General features: G+C 43.4%; 1 protein-coding gene across 2 annotated transcripts in view; it reads left to right on the forward strand.

Annotated features, from left to right (window-relative positions):
- The first annotated feature begins 11,553 nt into the window (after nucleotides 1-11,553).
- Nucleotides 11,554-19,553, forward strand: part of ANTXR2 (ANTXR cell adhesion molecule 2) — a 328,021-nt gene continuing 320,021 nt past the window's right edge. Inside the window, exons 1-2 of one of the 2 annotated variants that reach the window (XM_073597974.1) lie at nucleotides 11,554-11,673; nucleotides 12,071-12,255. In XM_073597974.1, the coding sequence (XP_073454075.1) occupies nucleotides 12,113-12,255 (143 nt within the window). In that variant the 5' untranslated portion in view covers nucleotides 11,554-11,673; nucleotides 12,071-12,112. The other variant, XM_073597968.1, reaches the window with a different exon arrangement.

Genomic DNA, 19,553 nt, shown 5'->3' on the forward strand with positions numbered 1-19,553 from the left:
TTATTAAGTCTGCGCGTTGTAGTGTGGAGTAGAGTTTTATAATATGTGGAGATTAATTTGTCATGGGAGGGATCTATTAATAATTGCTCTAGCGGAGATAATCGAACAGTCATATTACGCAACCCAAACTGGGTGGTTGCTGTGTGGCGTATTTGCAAATAAAGAAAATAGGCTGTGCGTGGCAGTTGGTAGTCCTGGCGAAATTCCTCAAATGATCGAAACGTATTGTTTGAGAATAAATGCATTATGGTTTTTACCCCTTTTTTCGACCAGTATTCTCCATCTGTCCTACGGGCGAATTCCTGTAGATTTGGGTTCCCCCATAATGGAGTGTTTGGGGAGTAGATACGATGTTCAGTGTCTGGCAGCATTTTAGTTAGTTTAAGAATTCGTAAAGTCATTTCAAGGATTTTAGTGCTTTCCCTCCCTCTGAGAGATAGACGGTGGACCAGATACTGTAGGGATTCGTAAGAGGTGAGTATGGCTGCTTCTAGGGACGTAGCCGCATTGTTGGCTTCAGGGAAGAACCACCAATGGGCATGAACCAGTTGTGCGGCTATGTAGTATGTCTGAAGACATGGTAGTGCCAAACCTCCCTCCGACACCGGCAGTTGAAGAGTATTTTTTGCAATTCTCACCATTCCCCCCTTCCATATGAAGGTGATAAGAATAGAATCAATCTCTTTAAATTTAGTTTTGGTGATATATACTGGTGAATTGCATAGGATGTATAGGAAACGTGGAAGGAATATCATTTTAAAGATATTTATCCTACCTAATATCGTTAGGGGAAGATTGGTCCATGTCTTCAGTGTGGTCTTCATTCTGCTAATAAGTGGGTCTAGATTATATTTACTATAAGAGGATAGAGGATGTTGAATCATGACCCCCAGGTATCTGAAAGAGTCGACTATTTGTAGCGGGCAAGAGGAAGGGGGTGTAAACACCGCATCCGGATCTATTTTAAACATAAGGGATTTGTCCCAATTAACTTGAAACCCTGAGAAAAGGCCGAACTGTCGAATAATTTCCAGCAGGGTTGGGAGTGACGACTGAGGGTCCGCCAGGTATATTAACATATCGTCAGCGTATAAAGATACTTTCTCTTCTAGGCCCCCAATCGTCAGTCCCTTTATTTCCCTACTGGATCTTATCAGTGCTGCCAGAGGTTCTATCGCAATTGCAAATAGCAACGGTGACAGGGGGCAACCCTGCCTAGTACCCCTTTTAATCAGAAATGGGTCGGTTACTGATGCATTTATCCGCAGCCTAGCAGTAGGCTGTGAATATAATAATTGAACCCACTTGATAAAGGTATTTCCAAACCCAAATTTCGCCAGGACTTCCATTAAATAAGGCCATTCGACCGAGTCAAATGCCTTGTGTGCATCTAAGGCCAGCACCGCTCTAGTCCCTACAACATCATGGGTGGCCTGCAGGTTTGTGAACAGTCTCCGTAAATTTATGGATGTTGATCGTCCTGGGATGAATCCAGTCTGATCTGCCCCAATAATGGTGGTGATAACTGAGTTCAGTCTCCGGGCGAGCACTTTGGCTAAAATCTTGACGTCTGAGTTAATTAATGATATTGGCCTATATGACTCACACAATAGGTGGTCTTTATGAGGCTTGGGGATGAGGACAATCAACGCCTCTGACATTGAGGGCGGTAACTGTCCTGTTTTTATAGCAGAATTATAAACTCTCAGTAAATGGGGTATCAAAAGTTCCTTAAATTGCATATACCATTCTATGGGGAAGCCATCCAGTCCCGGCGTTTTGTTTCTGGCAAAGGACTGTATGGCTTCTCCAATCTCCTCCTCTGTCAAAGGATCATCAAGGAGTGAGGCCTGTTTTTCTTGGAGCCTTGGTAACGAGATGTCAGCCAAGTAATCGTCTAGTTCTACAATAGTATAATGAGCTTTGGTAGCATATAATGAAGAGTAAAATTTCACAAAAGCATCGACTATTTCCCCACTCTGTTCCACCACTGTACCTATTGCATTCTTAATTCTTGGAATACTGCATGGTTGATAATCAGGCCTAGATAAATACGCTAATAATCGACTATTTTTGTCTCCAAACTCAAAGGTTCGCTGATTTTGATACAGTAGTTTCTTCTGAGTACGCTCTAGAAGGACTAGGTCCAGGTCTCTGGATCTATGTTTCCAAGTATTATGTGTTGCTGGGGAAGGGGTGGTAGAGTAGGCAGCCTCGGCTGCCCTAAGATCCCTCTCTGCGTCCCTTAATTTGGACTGGGATGCCTTACGGGCCTGCCCGATTGCCGCCGCAAAAATGCCTCGTGTGGTGGCCTTAAAGGCATCCCAGGTCAACGGGACAGAGACACTTTGACGGTTGCGTAACCAATATGCTTTCATTTCCACCGTGCCCTGATCCACCACCACCTGATCCGCTAGCCAAAGAGGGCTCAGTCGCCACAAGCGGTATGAGGTGGGAGGGCCCAAGGCAAGGTCCATCATTAAAGGGGAGTGATCAGACACCGCCCTTGGGAGATATCTGACTTCAGTCACCCTATTCAATAGCTCAGATGAAACCAAACATAGGTCTATTCGGGACAGAGTACCATGCGTTTCGGACTGACATGAGTACTCCCTCCCGTCTGCGTGCTTCCACCTCCAGGTCTCCACCAGATCAAATTGGGTCAGAAAAGAGCACAGTGGTGTGGGGGGCGATGTAGAGCACTTGAACCTGTCTATGGAATTGTCGAGTACTGTGTTGAAGTCCCCTGCTATCAACAGAGGGCCTTCTGCTATCGCCAAGAGGGAACTCATCACCCGTTCAAAGAATAGTTTAGTGAAGGGTGGTGGGACATATAGGCTTGTGACCGTATAAGGCTTACCCCATAATTCAAGTACCACAATAACAAAACATCCGTTAGGGTCAGTTTTAACATGCTTTATGGTGATAGGGGCAGATTTTGCTATAAGGATAGATGTGCCTCTGGCATACGTAGAATAAGTAGAATGTATTGCATAGGCAATTTTAGCTCTCTTTAGAGCCATTACTCTTGATCCCTGAAGGTGGGTTTCCTGGAGGAGGATCACGTGTGGATTGTGTCTTGCCAAATAATCAAACATCAGTGATCTTTTGACCTTGGAGTTAAGCCCCCTAACATTCCATGAAACTATACGGAGCTTAGACATGTGTATAAACAAGTCATACCTATTCGAGTCCATTTCTCATTGTCCGCCAGAACCCCGCCCTGGGTGAGGTCCAGCGAGCCCTGAGAAATAGACCAGAACACAACTATCTCTAATATGTTACTCAACAATTTATGGATCTCAGTCCCAGTCTGCAGAGCCTGTAGAGCCAAAGAATCACTTTTAAAGTATGCATATACCACTGAACACCAGCTTTGTTTGTAGATAACCATAACGTTGTAGCAAAACCCCTCAAAGTATTCCCCAACAAGTTTTCCCCCCTCCCTAGCCCTCCCGGCTCTCATCCCCCAACATATGAGAGCTTTATACCCATAACCAAACCTATTTGGCAAGAGGGCCATGGCTCAGACCCCTAGCCGACTATTCTCAGGAGACGTGGAAAGGTCCACAGCTCTGGGTCTCCATCCGTGTTTGTCCGCACAAAGCAAAGAATGTGTGGTGTCTCTTGGCCTGAAAAATCATGGTGGTAAAAAAAAAAAATTAATAATAATACTAAGAATAATAGAAAAAGGAAAAATAACAGTCAGGGAGGATGGTAGGTTGCTGAGTGGCATCCGAGGGTAGCATGGGAGATGTCTTCTTCTTCAGAGATATGCAGGATTTATAGTCCCGTCTCGACTGCTTGTAGATGTAGATGTATTTTCTACTTCTTAGGATGCAGGAGAGGAAGTCCCATAACAGCTGCAATGGGGTGTAGTGAAGGCCTCCAGGTGGGTTTCATGTATAGTGAGACACTACCGGGGGGGAGATCCCCTATCCTGGTTCCTGCGATTCGGATGTGCTAAGGTGTCCATCCATTGTGATGCCTCTCTGGGATCCGTAAAGAAATAGGCCTTGCCCTGGTAGATGATGCGCAAACGTGCAGGATATAACATGCCATATGGAAGATGAAGCTCACGTAGCCTGCGTTTAATTGCCAGAAAAGTGGCTCTCTGCTTCTGCGTGGCTACAGAAAAATCTGGGAAAATGGTGATGTTATTGCCATTGAAGGATACTTTGCCCCTCTCTCTAGCTACTCTGAGAATAGCCTCTCTGTCACGGAAGTGCAGCAGCTTTATAATCATGGCACGTGGTGGGGACCCAGGTGGCAGAGGGCGCATGGGGATTCTGTGTGCCCTTTCTATGGCGAACATCGGTGAAAAGGTGTTTGCCCCAAACTCATTCAGCAGCCATCTTTCCATGAATGTTTCTGGTGTTTTGCCCTCAGCACCCTCTGGGAACCCCAGAAAGCGCAAATTGTTCCTTCTGAGGCGGTCTTCCATATCAGTGAGCTTATCTGTAGTGTATTCATGGGCCTGCCGCAATTCCCTCACAGAGCCCTGTAAGGGACGTGTCTCATCTTCCATATCACTAATGCGTTGTTCAGCATTAGTCACTCTATGGCGAATATTGTGGACATCTTGTTTCAAAAAGGATAGTTCTGTTTTGATGGTGTCCATTTGTGTGGTGAGGGATGCATGGCTGTGCTGGATGGCTGCCATAATCTGGGACAGTGATGGCTCTGCAGGGCCTGCATCCCCTCTGTCTGTTCTGGGGGATTGAGGATCATGTCCCTCCGCAGGGGAGAATAGGAGGGGGTCTTCTGGGCTTAAGGTAGGGGGGGATCTTTGTGACTCACCCTTCCCCATGAGCTGCTTCCAGGGTGTGGATGTTAAGGCTGCCTGCCGCTGTTTGTCTCCCTCATGCTGAGCGGCGCCATTTTGCTGCGGTCTGCATGGCGGTACCGACGGCCCGGTTCCTGGGGCCTCCTCCATCGGTGGGCCGTATTTGACCATCCCGGGATGGTCTCAGTGCTCTCCGGGTGCTGTGGGGGTATATAGGACCCTCGGATGTCGGCCTCTATCTCAGGATTTGAGCAGGATATGTGCGGTGTGGACGGAGCTCAGGCTGTGCACGTCCTCACATCCCAGGTGCTGGCCACGCCCCCCAATTCATCTATCTTAGTGAATTGAGCCTAATATGTCCTGTCATGAGGATTGCAAATCCCATCACACACCAGATCATTATGTCCCCAGCAACAAGACATTATATTTTTTTATTTTGTTATAGCAAATTATGTAAAATGTCAAAGAATATAGCACACTGTAATAACAAATTTCATTATACTGCAACAGCAAAGTATATTATACCACAACGGCACATTATATAGAGGAAGAACAATAGAACATTGTATCATTCTGCAAAACCATATTATGCTTCGAAAACAAAGTAGTATTAACTAGCAACACCAAATGATATTATACCACAAAAGCACTGACAATGCAAACTGTTCCCATCCTACTCTTATTTAGCCCCCCTTACAACCCCTCTCATCTGAACACCTCCTCAAATGTATCTAGAAAGTTAAATCTCCGTACCCAATAAAAGCACATACTGTAAGTAGTCAATGTATTCCCCCTTGTCACATTGGTGGTGTAAATGCTCCCATACATTGGTGCTGGAATTCCTGATTACATTAGTTGTGTGAATTAATTACATTACATTGGTGGTCAGTTTAAAATTTCCTGTTACATTAGTGGTCAGTGTAAAATTTTGCACCCCCACATAGGTTCTCAGTGGTAACAGTATCACCTTTCATTTGTGGTCAGCAGGAGAAGGGTCCCTTTACATTGGCATAAGCAGAGTAACTGTGTCCTTCCATTGGTAGTCATTGGGAGAAGGGTCCTCTTACATACCTGGTCACTTCATATTAGTGGACAGTTGGAGAAGGGCTCCTTTTCATTAGTGGTGGGAAAAAGTATCTCCTTATATTTGTGGTCAGCAAGAGAGGTTCTTCCTTACATTGGTGAAGTAATCAATATACTAATTAATATTACGTCTGTGTATTAATTTGTCTAGTCCCTATAATTAGTTGGTCTAATAAACTCTGAGCACATGTTATTGTTAATATCACAATAATACCAGGTTAGTTATGAAACCAAGCACACGGTGCTCCTAGTAAAGCAATATCTTATTTATTTCCCAAGTAATTAGGAAACTAACACTAAAGTATTAAAAGGGTATTACAATGTTACATAGTTTACAATCAGAACAATATACTAACAGCATATCTCTACAACATATAACAACAATGAAATATCTAAGATACTTATCACACATGGTTTCATCTGCTGGTTCTGGATGACAAAAGGGGTCTGGGCCACATGGAATTTAGGCCCAAGCCCTCAGTCAGAGCAACGTCCCAAGATGGCAGATAGACAGCCTCATGGCAGGCTTTTTCAGCAACAAAGAGAAAGAACTCTCTGTAACAACCCTTTTTACAAGCTCACTCATCACTCATTCAAACTCCCCCCATTGCCAGTCCCTTTTGCTTTGGACCAATCAGTGTTTACATGACAATCCTCCTCATATTACTGACTGTTCTGCCATACTTGGCTCTGGGGGCAGTATTGCAGTCCATGTGCCCTGGACCGTCTTTGTAATCAATCTCTTTGAAGCCTGTAATCACACATATCACCGCAGTCAGGGAGAAAGGGTTACTAGAAGACTTTGTTGGTTATTAGAGGAAGTGCTACTTTTGTGATCAGTGATTACGTACCTACTTGGCCTAATTACATTGGGACTGGTGTGGCAGCGATCAGGAATGTTGTCACTGGAATTCTATGGTCTTGTAACACTGGGATTCATGTGGCGGCAGTCAGGAACACAGTTGCTGGTTTACACTTGTCTGGTGACACAGGCCCTGGTGTGAAAGTGATTAGGAAAACTGTTGCTGGCTGCACTGGTCTAGTGACACTGGAACTGGTGTGTAGGAACTCTGTTGCTGAGCTACATTGGTCTGGTGAAATTTGTACTACTGTGCAGTGATCAGGGGCACTGTTGCTGGCTTACACAGGTCTAGTGACACTGAGACTTGTGTGAAGGTAATCAATAAAATGTTTGCTGGCTTACAGTGCACTGTCTCTGGTGACTCTGATAACAGAAACCATGGTGTGGAAGCAGTTAGAACACTTGTTGCTTGCTGCACTGGTCTAACTGGAACCGATGTGTAGGTGAACAGGAACACTGTTGCTGGTTTGCACTGGTCTAGTGATACAGGCCCTCATGTGTAAGTGGTCAAAAAACTGTTGCTGGCTGCACTGGTCTGATGACATTGGGACTGGAGTGGTGGCTGCACTGGTGTAGCAGCACTGGAGTTGCTGTGGCAGTGATTAGAAGCACTGTTGCTGGCTTGCACAGTTCTAGTGACACTGGGGCTGGTGTGGCTAGTGATCATTAACACTGGTTTGGTGACACTGGGGTTAGTGTGGCAGCAATCAGGAACACTGTTCTTGGCTGCACTGGTGACACTGGAGCTGGTGTGGCAGTAATCAGGTATATTGTTACTAGCTTACGCTGGTCTGATGACACTTGGGGGTTGAATTACTAAAGTCAAAAAGACTGTGCACTTTTCAAAGTGCATTTGCATTCTGCAAGAGCAGTTTCTCCAGAGCTTAGTAAATGAGCAGAAGATCTGCTGGCTTCCATCACCCAAACATGTGCAAGCAAAAATGCTGTTTTTTTTTATTTTCTTTGCACGTGATTGGGTACTCTTTGCAAAGTGAAGCCTTACCTAATTTACTAAGCTCTGGAGCAACTGCAGAGGGCAACTGCACTTTGCAAAGTGCACAGTCTATTTGCCTTTAGTAAATCAACCCCTTGGATTCATGTGGCGGTGATCAAGAACACTGTGGTTGGCTGTACTGGTCTGGTGACATTGGGGCTGGTGTGGCAGCTATCGTGACCACTGTTTCTGACATACATTGGTCTGATGACACTATACTGGTGTGATGATGATCAAGAACACTGTTGCTCGCATACACTGGTCTGTTGACACTGGCCCTGGTGTGACTGCAATTAGAAACACAGGGGTTGACTTACTAAAGGCAAATAGACTGTGCACTTTTGCAAGCGCAGTTGCAGTCTGCAAGTTCAGTTGCTGCAGATCTTAGTAAATGAGTTAAAGCTTCACTTTACAAATGTAGCGTGTGCTGCTCAGCCAGCCCGTGGCCCGTACCCCCCACTGGCCACCGCTGGGATTGACACAGGCACTGACAGGCTCTCATGAAAGAGATTGTGCATGTCAGCACCCGCAGGGGGATTTCTCCTCCTCCCTCTCCTTTACACAGGGTGCCGAGCTGCATTGATAGACATGGCTGCCCGCTCTGCTCTCTCCCCTGCTTCCTTATTGGCAGGGAGAGGGAGCCAACGAGATTACAGAACTGCTGGGCAAAAGGATCCTGGAACATGTAGTCCCCAACTTCAGCAGCCCTATAACAATCCCTAGGGGGCAGAACTACACACCCTAGCATGCTCTGGGGGCGGAGAAGAAAAGGGACCAAGAAGCTGCCTGGGAGTGAGGGAGACATCATGAGACAAGGGAGAAGACCAGACCCAGAGGAGAGGTGCTGCCTTCCTGGGTCAGTGTGCTGTTCCTCCCACAGATCCCACACATCCTGCCTGAGAGGGGATTCCAGGTGCATCTCTGGGTGCACCTGTACGGATGGCGTGAAGCATTCTGGTTGTGAGGTAGCCAGTCAGGCTACCTGAAGAGCCTGCCTGCCAGGACATTTCCTTTGGGCCTTGGTCACAGGATTGGTGAGCGGGTACTTGCCCATCCTACAGAGACACTGCATGCAGACAACGTTGCCTATTTTTGCCATAGCACTGTGCTTCACTGTGCTGCACTGGTTCCCTACTGCATGCGCAGTAGGGAACCAGTTTTCCTTACAGGCAATGCTGGCAGCAGCACCCGAGAGCCGATGGAAACATCGGCTGGGGTGCCGACATGGACAGGTAAGTGTCCTTATTTTAAAAGTCTGCAGCTACAGTATTTGTAGCTGCTGACTTTTATTTTTTTTGCGGGGGGGCTGGACTTCCTCTTTAACCACTTCAGCCCCGGAAGGATTTACCCCTTAATGACCAGGCCATTTTTTTGCGGCAAATCGCTACTTTAGCTGACAGTTGCGTAGTCGTGCGACGCTGTACCCAAATAAAATTGATGTTCTTATTTTCCCCCAAATAGAGCTTTATTTTGGTGGTATTTGATCACCTCTGTGGTTTTTATTTTTTGCACTATAAGCAAAAAAAGACTAACAATTTTTTTTTTATTTTCTGCTATAAAACATACCCAATAGAAAAATATAAAAAATCAAATTTCTTCTTCAGTTTAGGCCAATATGTATTCTGCTACATATTTTTGGTAATAAAAAAACAATAAGTGTATATTGATTGGTTTGTGCAAAAGTTATCACATCTACAAAATAGGGGATAGATTTATGGCATTTTTATTATATATTTATTGATTTTTAGTGGGACTGCGACATTGCGGCGGACAGATCGGACACCTAACTGACATTTCTGACACTTTTTTGGGAACCAGTGACATTATTACAGTGATCCATGCTAAAAATATGCACTGACATTGTACTAATGGCACTGGCAGGGAAGGGGTTATCATCAGGGGCGATCAAGGGGTTAAATGTGTTCCCTGGGTGTGTTTACTAACTGTATGGGGGATGGGCTGCTTGGGATAACACAAAGATCCATCTCCCTGCATAGCAGAAAGACAGGATCTCTGTGTCATCCCCTGACAGAACAGAGACCTGCCTTGTTTACTTTACGGGGAACAATTGCGCCCGAAAGCCGTGTACGAGCCCGATGTATACCTACAGCAATTCGTGTAGCTGAGCCAACCTGCCGCCGTATAACTAGAAATTCTAGGTGGGGTGCTTTTCAAAGTGATTGCTCAGCAAAAAGCATTTAGGCTGGATTCACACCTATGCAGTTTTAGTGCTTTTTGCATTCTGCAGATTATCACTACAGAACGTGTTCCATAGGAAACATGTTAAATGGACTGCAAAATACAAAAAGCACTAAAAATGCATAGGTGTGAATCCAGCCTTAGCCTAGGTTCACACTGCTGCGGGATTGAAATCATGCGTGTTCGGCTGAATTCGCACAATTTCATTCCCGCATGTCAGTCTGACTTCGGGGGCGATTTCAAGACATCTGTGCGGGTTCCTGCACAGATATCTATTGAAATCGCACCCGAAGTCCCCAAAAGTAGTACAGAAACTACTTTTGGGAGTCGGTGCAGCGCTGCAAAGTTGGCGTCACACCGATTTGGACAGTGCCATTGCCAGCAATAGCCACCAATTTGGCATGCGATTTGACATGTCAAATTGCATGTCAAATCGCATCAATGTGAACCTAGGCGGAGGTGACATGGAAGGATTGCTGGGTTTACTTTGAATATTAAAAAATGAATTACATTGCATTTTCGGTTTGTGGTGCTCAGATGCAGTGTGGTTCTGCTTTAAGCATATTGGTTTTCGTAAAGGGTTGCTCCATTTTTGTGGGGGGGGATAGCAAATAAAGAAAAAATAACATAGTGTATACAATTGCAACACAAATCATGTTGAATGTTAATAAAAATGACCTTTCCTTTTCACTCTGCAGCTGCTGTAATTTTCTGAAAATGCAATGCAATATGGCTACCTGGAGATGTTCTGTACACAGAATGTGTACAGATCGTCCCCCAGAAACATAATTTCCTGCTTGTGTGATTGGCTCACTGATTTTCCCAGAAGTCCACACTAAAATACAAGTCAGATATTAGGCATCCCCTGCAACATTTTTTGTAAAATGCTCCCAATAGGAAATCACGTCTAAAGCGATACAGACCCTGCAGCTTTCCTGACTCAAGCTCTGCAGGTGCACAGCTGATTGATCATTATGAAACCACTCCCATTAGATTCACTTTCCCACATGGGCACAGAGAAACACACATAGATTTCTTCAGAATAACAAAAGGTTGGAATCTGCAACAAAATTTGTTAAAATCCTTGCAATGTACATAGATCACCCAGAGGGGAATGTTGTTTTTTTTTTTTCTCAACAAAAGTGGAATTACCCTTTACGAGAAGTGTAATTCTTCAGGTTTCCATTTCTGCAATAACTAGCTTTTGTTATAGGATTTTCCCCCATTTTTTTAAGTGGACCTAAATGATAGACTATTTGTCCCTCCCTGGCCACCTCACTTCCTGCTATCCTCCTGACCCAGCAACGTCTTCAAGAAACACTGGGGTCTGCAGGCTGCACATGACAAGTCAGCTCTATAGGCTATGATGTGAAAGCACATCAATCTGTACAGTAGAAATGCTGTAGGTAAGGGGAACAATGAAGAAAAAAAAAGGAATACATTTTGTTCTGTTTTACGTTTTTACAAATTTTGTGTGTCACAAACTGTATAGGCATACAGCTGACTTATTGTTGTTCTGATAATGCACAGACTTCTGTGAGCAGTGATTTTGCATGAGGTTAGCCGCTAAGCCAGTCTTAGTGTTGTAACTGAGCAGAGCTAGAATTATGTGTGTAAAGTTTTGGATACTTTAAGCGTGCTCTTACCAGACTACTCCACCCCTCCCAGTCATACACTCAACATTGTACTCCTATCAGATTGCTCACAGCTGCAGGAAGCAAACCAACGGATTGCCTCTTTCTATATAAGGTGAGAGAGACAAGGGGGGACTAACCGTCACCAACTGCAAAAAAAGAGCAGGGGAAAACCTCCAACTACTGACACAAAAAAGTCAAACTTGTGGCAAGGATTGAAAAGGAACACTGTGCAGGAAGCTGACACAACAGAGAGCTCTGTTGTCATCCGAAGACCTCTGGCTGAAACGCACAGCAGGGAAAGAGACGGTACAAAGCAGAATGAGAAACAGGAATGAAAGGGGGGAAAGAGAGAAAAGGCTGGAGGGACATATGGAAGCTTAGACGGCGAGGGCTGTTAGTCTATGTGTGTGTGTCAAATGTGTGAGAAAGAGAGAAACGGTTCTGCAGAAAGGAAGAACTCAGAAGACTGTCCCTAAGGCTGTTTTTCTTTTTTTTTTCACTTATTGCAGTACTAAAGGACCCCACCCGTGTGAGAAGATAAAGGAAAAACAATGAAGAGATGCAGGACTGAGGAGCTCCTAAGGCTCTGGAGGATGCTATCTCCGATACTGCTTCTACTGTCTTGTAGTCCTCCCCTTATGGCTGAAGAGCCTAACTGTCAAGGAGCCTTTGACCTGTACTTTGTGCTGGACAAGTGAGTACAGAATATTAAGGCCTTAAGACACCTAACAATGCTATCATCTTTAGGCTCAGAAGAGGTTAATAACTGATGCTGCAAACTGAACTTGAAGCATCCTCCCTCTGCTATGCTGATCTCATTGTGAGTGTGTGTGTTCTGTATGTGTGTGTATCCAATTTCCACTACTCCCGTGAGTGCATAAGAGGTCAGGCAGATGTTTCAACATGGAACAGGCATTTGTCCCTAAAGTCACGCCATCTTCCTTCATACACAATAATAGAAAAAAAAAAAGTTCAGGAAAGGTCTATTACCACTATAAATATTTCATCACAATGCTTTACAGAAAGCAAAGCAGTGACATCTTGTCATTCAAAAGTAATATAGGTTTGATGTCATTCTTCTGTAAGCAAACTGTGATTTGTATAGATGTACTGTATATATTTAGGAACTATGAAGTGCTCCTAAGCATGTCCAGGAGAGAGAGAGAGAGAGAGAGAGAGAGAGAGAGAGAGAGAGAGAGAAAGAAAAAGAGAGAAATAGAAATAGAGGAGAGAGAGAAAGAAAAAGAGAGAAATAGAAATAGAGGTGAGAGAGAGAGAAAGAAAGAGAGAAATAGAAATAGAGGAGAGAGAGAGAGAGAGAGAGAGAGAGAGAGAGAGAGAGAGAGAGAGAGAAAGAAAAAGAAAAAGAGAGAAATAGAAATAGAGGAGAGAGAGAGAGAAAGAAAAAGAGAGAAATAGAAATAGAGGAGAGAGAGAGAAAGAGAAATAGAGGAGAGAGAGAGAAATAGAGGAGAGAAAGAAATAGAGGAGAGAGAGAGAAATAGAGGAGAGAGAGAAAAAGAAATAGAGGAGAGGGAGAGAAGTAAAGAACAAGAGAGAAATAGAAAGAAATAGAGAGAGAGAGCGAGAGAGAGAGAGAGAAAAAGAAATAGAGAGAGAGAGAGAAAGAGAGTATTATGATATGGAAGGAAGTTAGGAGATGGTATAGTAAGTGAGCTACGATTCAAAATTGTAATTGTTAAAGTGGTATGGAAAAAAGAGGTTGGAAAGCCAACAAGTTAAGTTTTAGGCCCCTTTCACACAATCTTTCTGATCAGGTTCGCCTGTCAGTTATTCAGGTGAACCTAATCGGACGGTCCGTTCACTCCTGTGGAGCGGCAGGTGTAAATGGACTTGTGTCCGTGTACACCGATCTACCTCCAATCCGATCTAGTCCGCTAAAAGCAATCCATCCTCCTCCATCTAGGTGGATTGGATCAGAGGGCAGTCGGGTGTAAACAGACAGCGGAGTCATCAGCAGGTGATCAGTGGACAGATCCACGGCTGATCAAAATGGAGTCCATGCCATGTGAAAGGGGCCTTAGGAAAGAAATCAAATATTTAAATTGTATCAAAGCTAAAGCCTTTTTTTGTTTTGGATAGTGTCAGTTATTCAGGTGAACCTAATCGGATGGTCCATTAACTCCTGTGGAGCGGCAGGTGTAAATGGACTGTGTCCGTGTACACCGATCTACCTCCAATCCGATCTAGTCCGCTAAAAGCAATCCATCCTCCGCCATCTAGGTGGATTGGATCAGAGTCGGGTCGGGTGTAAACGGACAGCAGAGTCTGTTTACACCCGGCCGCTCATATAGCAAAGCTGGCTCTGTCCATGTCTACTCTGCAGAAAATGAGTGGACATGGACCAGTCATCCGCCCACTCTGCTCTGATCAGCAGGTGATCAGTGGACAGATCCACGGCTGATCAAAATGGAGTCCATGCCATGTGAAAGGGGTCTTAGGAAAGAAATCAAATATTTAAATTGTATCAAAGCTAAAGCCTTTTTTTGTTTTGGATAGTGTAGGAAAGAGTTAAAACCCTGTCACATTTTCTCTTTTGCCATCCGTGTACCATTGGGGAGATTTCCCCTCAGGTCTTGTCCCGAAGACACAATAGGAAATTAAAAGACATCTCTCCAAAGTGTGGGACATTCTCTTTTAGGGCCCTTTCACATTGCTCCATTAAAATAAAATGCAGTAAAAACGCTTATGCATTTTTGATGCATTTTCTATTCATTTCAATGTGGAGGTATGTTTTTGGTGTGCTTTTTACATTGCGCCAAAAATGCAGGATGCAGGACTTTAAAAGCGCACAGCCATGTATTGGTGTGAAGAGTTCCATAGGATTTAAAGGGATACATTTTTCATGCATTTTTGTTCCGCTTGTAAGGCTCCATTCACACTTGTGTGACTTGTTAGCAACTTTGGACATCACAGTTGCATGACAAGTCATTCCTCATGTTTTCCAATGATTCCTGTTCATATAAACACGACTTAAAGTTGCAGCAACTTCTAAGTAGTTCATACACTACTTTGGTCCGACTTTCATGCAACCTGAGGGCCATAGACTTCAGTGTTAACCTTTAGAAGTTGCATGAAAGTTGTACCTGAATGTTATACAATGCAACTTGTGTGCAACAGTTGTCCATTATCACTGGTCAAAGCCAAAGTTGTATCCAAGTTGCACCAATCCAAAGTTGCACTCCAAAGTCGGCACAACTTTGGAGATGTACAGGTTTGAATGGAGCCCTAAACACCAAAAGCATATCAAAAACTGTTCATTGTGAATGGGCCCTTAAGCAGGCCATAGAGATTTGAGCCATGTATGGACAGGCTGAATGTACTCAAGGTGATCGATTAACTGGGGTACAACCAACCTGTTGGATTTTACATGTGATTATTGCTAGCAGCTGTTATAGCTGCTAGCAGTAATTACTGTGCTCTCCCTGGGGGGATGGCTCCCCACCCCTCTGCGGGGAGAACACAATGGCTCCACAGGAGGGATTCTCCCATCAACACTTACTGCAGTAATGGGGAAATCAAGGTTACAACCCGTGTCTGCAGGAAAGAAAATCAATCTGTCTATGGCCCACCTTGTCACTGCAACAAGTGTGCCCATTGAAAGATTTCCCACTAGTATTGTCACTTTGGGGTTCATTTACTAAAACTGGAGAGTGCAGAATGTGGTGCAGCTGTGCATGGTAGCCAATCAGCCTCTAACTTCAGCTTGTTCAATTAAGCTTTGACCAAAAAAAAAACAAACTGGAAGCTGATTGGTTTCTATGCAGAGCTGCACCAGATTTTGCACTCTCTAGTTTTAGTAAATCAACCCCACTGTGTCCTGGTAACTAGGTTTTCTCCCCAGAGGGAACACAGACAGCAGTAAATACCTGATAAGGATGCTGACCCTTCCTATTCTTTCCAAAACAAAAAAAAAAAAAAAAGAACAAAAAAGTTTTGGCTTTAGGTACAATTTAAGCAAAAAAAAAAAAAAAAAAAAAAAAGCTCTGACCAAATTTTCTTTTCCTTGAGGACTGGTAGCAATCTACTTAGCCTTCCAGAGCAAAAGGTAATTGATGCATATGAGAGAGGCAAGAGGAGGTGTGGGCTGTGCTCTCTCTTCCTCAAGTACCACTATTTGTGTACTGGAGATGTGTGGTAGATGGGTGAATATCTACTGGCTGGGCTGGCAGTGTTGACAGTATAAGTAAGAGGGCACAGGGAGACACACTGGGTTTCACTTATCGTAACTGAATTTGATTTTCTCCATAACCCAATGGTTTCCAGGATACTGTCCATTTGTTGCCTGCATAATGTCAGAGCAGCCCTTTTGTTTCCCACGTAATGCCACAATTATCGGTTTATTGGACACATATTGTAGCAGACACAAGTGTATTTAAGCAATTGCTCATTTGTTGTCTATGCTCTTCTAGCATTGCTTGTTTTTGTTCCTATGTATTGCCATGAATGCTCATTTGTAGCCTACATATTGTCATATTTGTGCTATATCTAGGCATTGTTATGTGTGCAAATGTGTTGTTTATTGTCTGCATATTAAATAATTAAGTAATTGCGAGTATGCCATGATAGAGGCTCTGTTATATGTATCCCTATGCTACATAAGGCCCTGGCTGTGTTAAACTTCACATGATAGAGGGAAGCCACCTCTCCTCTATTATGCTGGCCATTAAATCTTACACTATATTTGTGTCATGAGTTCACACAATGATCTCTTTGTCTTCCACTTTCCTTACTTAATGATATACAGCTATGTCCAATCCTCTCTTTCTGCTGTACTTGATATCAGCTACACTCTGGAATTACTTTCCTTTAAAAACACTAAGATTTAGGGCCATAATTGCATATTTAAACTGCTGACAATATGATGGCCAATAATCTGCAGCTAAATATCTACTATCAGTCTCAAACTCATTGGTGTTCAGTAAAACTAAAGCTGAAATCCAGGCATATGTAAAAGACACAAAAAATGCATTACTTTTTATGTCCTGTTTTGGTGACAATGTTGTCACCAAAACAGAAAGAGGGAAAAATCTACAATGTGGATAAAATAGCAATAAAACACTAAATATACAAAAAAAAGATTCACAGTAGGTGCATGTGCTGTACGTGAAAAATTATTAATGATTAACTAAAAAACCGTGAAAGGAATCCTGCTGCTGAACACTATAACCCCGATATAAGGGCACAAAAAATGGATATGGAAAGAATAGTGCAGCGCTGGATATACATCTCAAAATGAAAATGTGTAAATACAATATATCAATGAAAAATATGATGTCAACAGGTGACAAACTAATAAAATTATATCAACTAGTGTACGATTAATCTAACATAATAGACAGTACAACAGTGAAAAATAAATATATGCAGGTGAAAATTAAAAGTTAATAAAGTCCAAAAAAATTAAAGTCCCAAAAAAACAATGGTGTTCCAATATGAAATCCTGGATCAATATTCCACAGCAGGTGCTGCCCACCACCTAATGAATAATGTTGGAGGCTTACCAGACAGCATGCGACCGCCCTTATTCAGGGGGGTCTAAACAGGCTCAGTAGAAATAAATGGACCTCAGGAGGTGTCCCGCAGGGAGCTCTGTAGATATTCCTCCGGCTTGCAAGAAGGCTAGCCAGCAATACCAAGGTGCTGTCCAAAGGATGCTGACTCGGGAGCCTTCCTCATATGGCAATCAAAGTTTTCTCTCCAATGGAATCCAGCAAGGATTGTCCATAAGTGCCAAGAAGAAAAGAAGACTCCAATAGTGCAGGGAGACTATGTTGGTTTATTAAAATACCGTACAAAACAAATATAAAACAAATATAAAACTTCTGGCAGGGGAAACGAAAAAAACTCCACCGCCGTTTAAAATAGAATCGCGCATGCGTGCTAGCGTTGTGACCCTATGGCCGTTTCGTCACAACTGAGGTCATCAGATTTTCACCTGCATATATTCATTTTTCACTGTTGTACTATCTATTATGTTAGATTAATCGTACACTGGTTGATATCATTTTATTAGTTTGTCACCTGTTGACATCATATTTTTCATTGATATATTGTATTTACACATTTTCATTTTGAGATATATATCCAGCGCTGCACTGTTCTTTCCATAGCAATAAAACACTGTTGTGGTTCAGCAGCAGTTAAAGACTTTCAGAGGTTGGAGATACAATGAAAGAAGCTTCTACTCTGACACTGTTTTCAGTGCTGGGTGCAGTGATATATTCAAAGGTGTATCCTGTCTCCCAGTCATGTGATGTGTAACAACATTTTCAGAACGATGCATATGAACATTAGATCACAGTTTCCATCTAAGGTCTACTGAGCAGACAAGATAGAAAACCTTGATAGATTCAATTTTGCTTCATGGTAATCTATGCTGCTCAGCATCTCAGCATCCACCTTTAACTTAAAGTGATTGTAAAGGTTTTTTTTTTTTTAATAACAAACATGTTATACTTACCTCCTCTGTGCAGTTGGTTTTGCACAGAGCAACCTGGATCCCCCTCTTCTCAGGTCCTTTTTTGCTGCTCCTGGCCCCTCCCTCCTATCGAGTGCCCCCTCAGTCAGCAGCTCTCTATGGGGGCACCCGAGCTGAGTCAGACCGCCGTGTATCCACTCAGACACAGAGCCCTGACCCGGCCCCACCCCCTCTCTCCCCAGATTGACTGACACGGGAGCCAATGGTGCTGCTGCTGTGTCTCAGCTAATCAGGAGGAGTGTCCTGGATGGCTTAGACATTCGTGGACATCGCTGGAGAGATATGGGGCTCAGGTAAGTAATTAGGGGGTGCTGGGGAGGCTGCTACACACAAACTTTTTTTATCCTAATGCATAGAATTTATTAAGATAAAAAAAACTAGTGCCTTTACAGCTCCCTTAAACTGACTCTTTGTTAATAATTTTGCTTCATGGTAATCTATGGTGCTCTCAGCATCCACCTTTAACTGAAACTAACAAATTGCTAACAGTTTTGCTTCATGCTTATCTCCTTAAACTCTCTTTCTGTCATCCCTATTCTCTACCCCTGTAGCTTGCTCAGTCTGTAACAAACCCCACTCCGCCCAGGACCTTTTTATCACCAACTCCTTTAACCTCCAATGGGGTTGATTTACTAAAATTGGAGGGTGCAAAATCTGGTGCAGATGTAAATGGTAGCCAATCAGCTTCTAACTTTAGCTTGTTCAATTAGGCTTTGAGAAAAAAACCTGGAAGCTGATTGGTTTCTGTACAGAGCTGCACCAGATTTTGCACCCTCCCGTTTTAGTAAATCAACCCTTTTGTGTTATTGAAACCTGGCTTCAATCTGACTCTGCCTCTCCTGCTGCCTTATCCCATGATGACCTCTTCTGGACTCATCCTCCCAGTGGACCAAAGAGAGGTGGGGTTGAAATCCTTCCATTCCCACAAAGCACTATCCAAGCTCTTCCCTCACCTCCCTCTCTGTCCCTCGCCTTGTTTGAAGCTCACTATTTTTGTCTACTTTCTCCGGTTGCTTTGGGAATTACTGTGATCTATCAGCCTCCTGATCCGGCATCAAGCTTGCTTGATGACTTCTCTGCTCGGCTACCTTACTTTCTCTCCTCTGAAATTCCCACAATCATTCTCATTGACTTCAACATCCCTTTTATTTTAAATACTTCAGCTACTTCTAAACTTATTAGCTTATGCTCTTCTTTTGACCTTGACCTTGTATTCTCCTACCTTTGTACTTCTTGCAAGCTTTCAACAATCCTTTTCCTCTCTCTGATCACTACCCTATTAGCTTCACGCTCTTCCTGTTTTCAACCTCATATCCCTCCAACTGCCAAACAGTTACTCATAGAAAACAAAAACAAACAATTAAAATAGGCGCTGTTCCTATAAATGTGCATTCGTGATATATGTTAAATAAACATATACATTCAATATGGATAGATGTCATTCAAAAGATCATAAAAAGATCAACCTTTTTATAGTGAAAAAACTGTAT

The sequence above is a fragment of the Aquarana catesbeiana genome, linkage group LG01 (genome assembly GCF_042186555.1).
Source record: "Aquarana catesbeiana isolate 2022-GZ linkage group LG01, ASM4218655v1, whole genome shotgun sequence".
Taxonomy (NCBI): domain Eukaryota; kingdom Metazoa; phylum Chordata; class Amphibia; order Anura; family Ranidae; genus Aquarana; species Aquarana catesbeiana.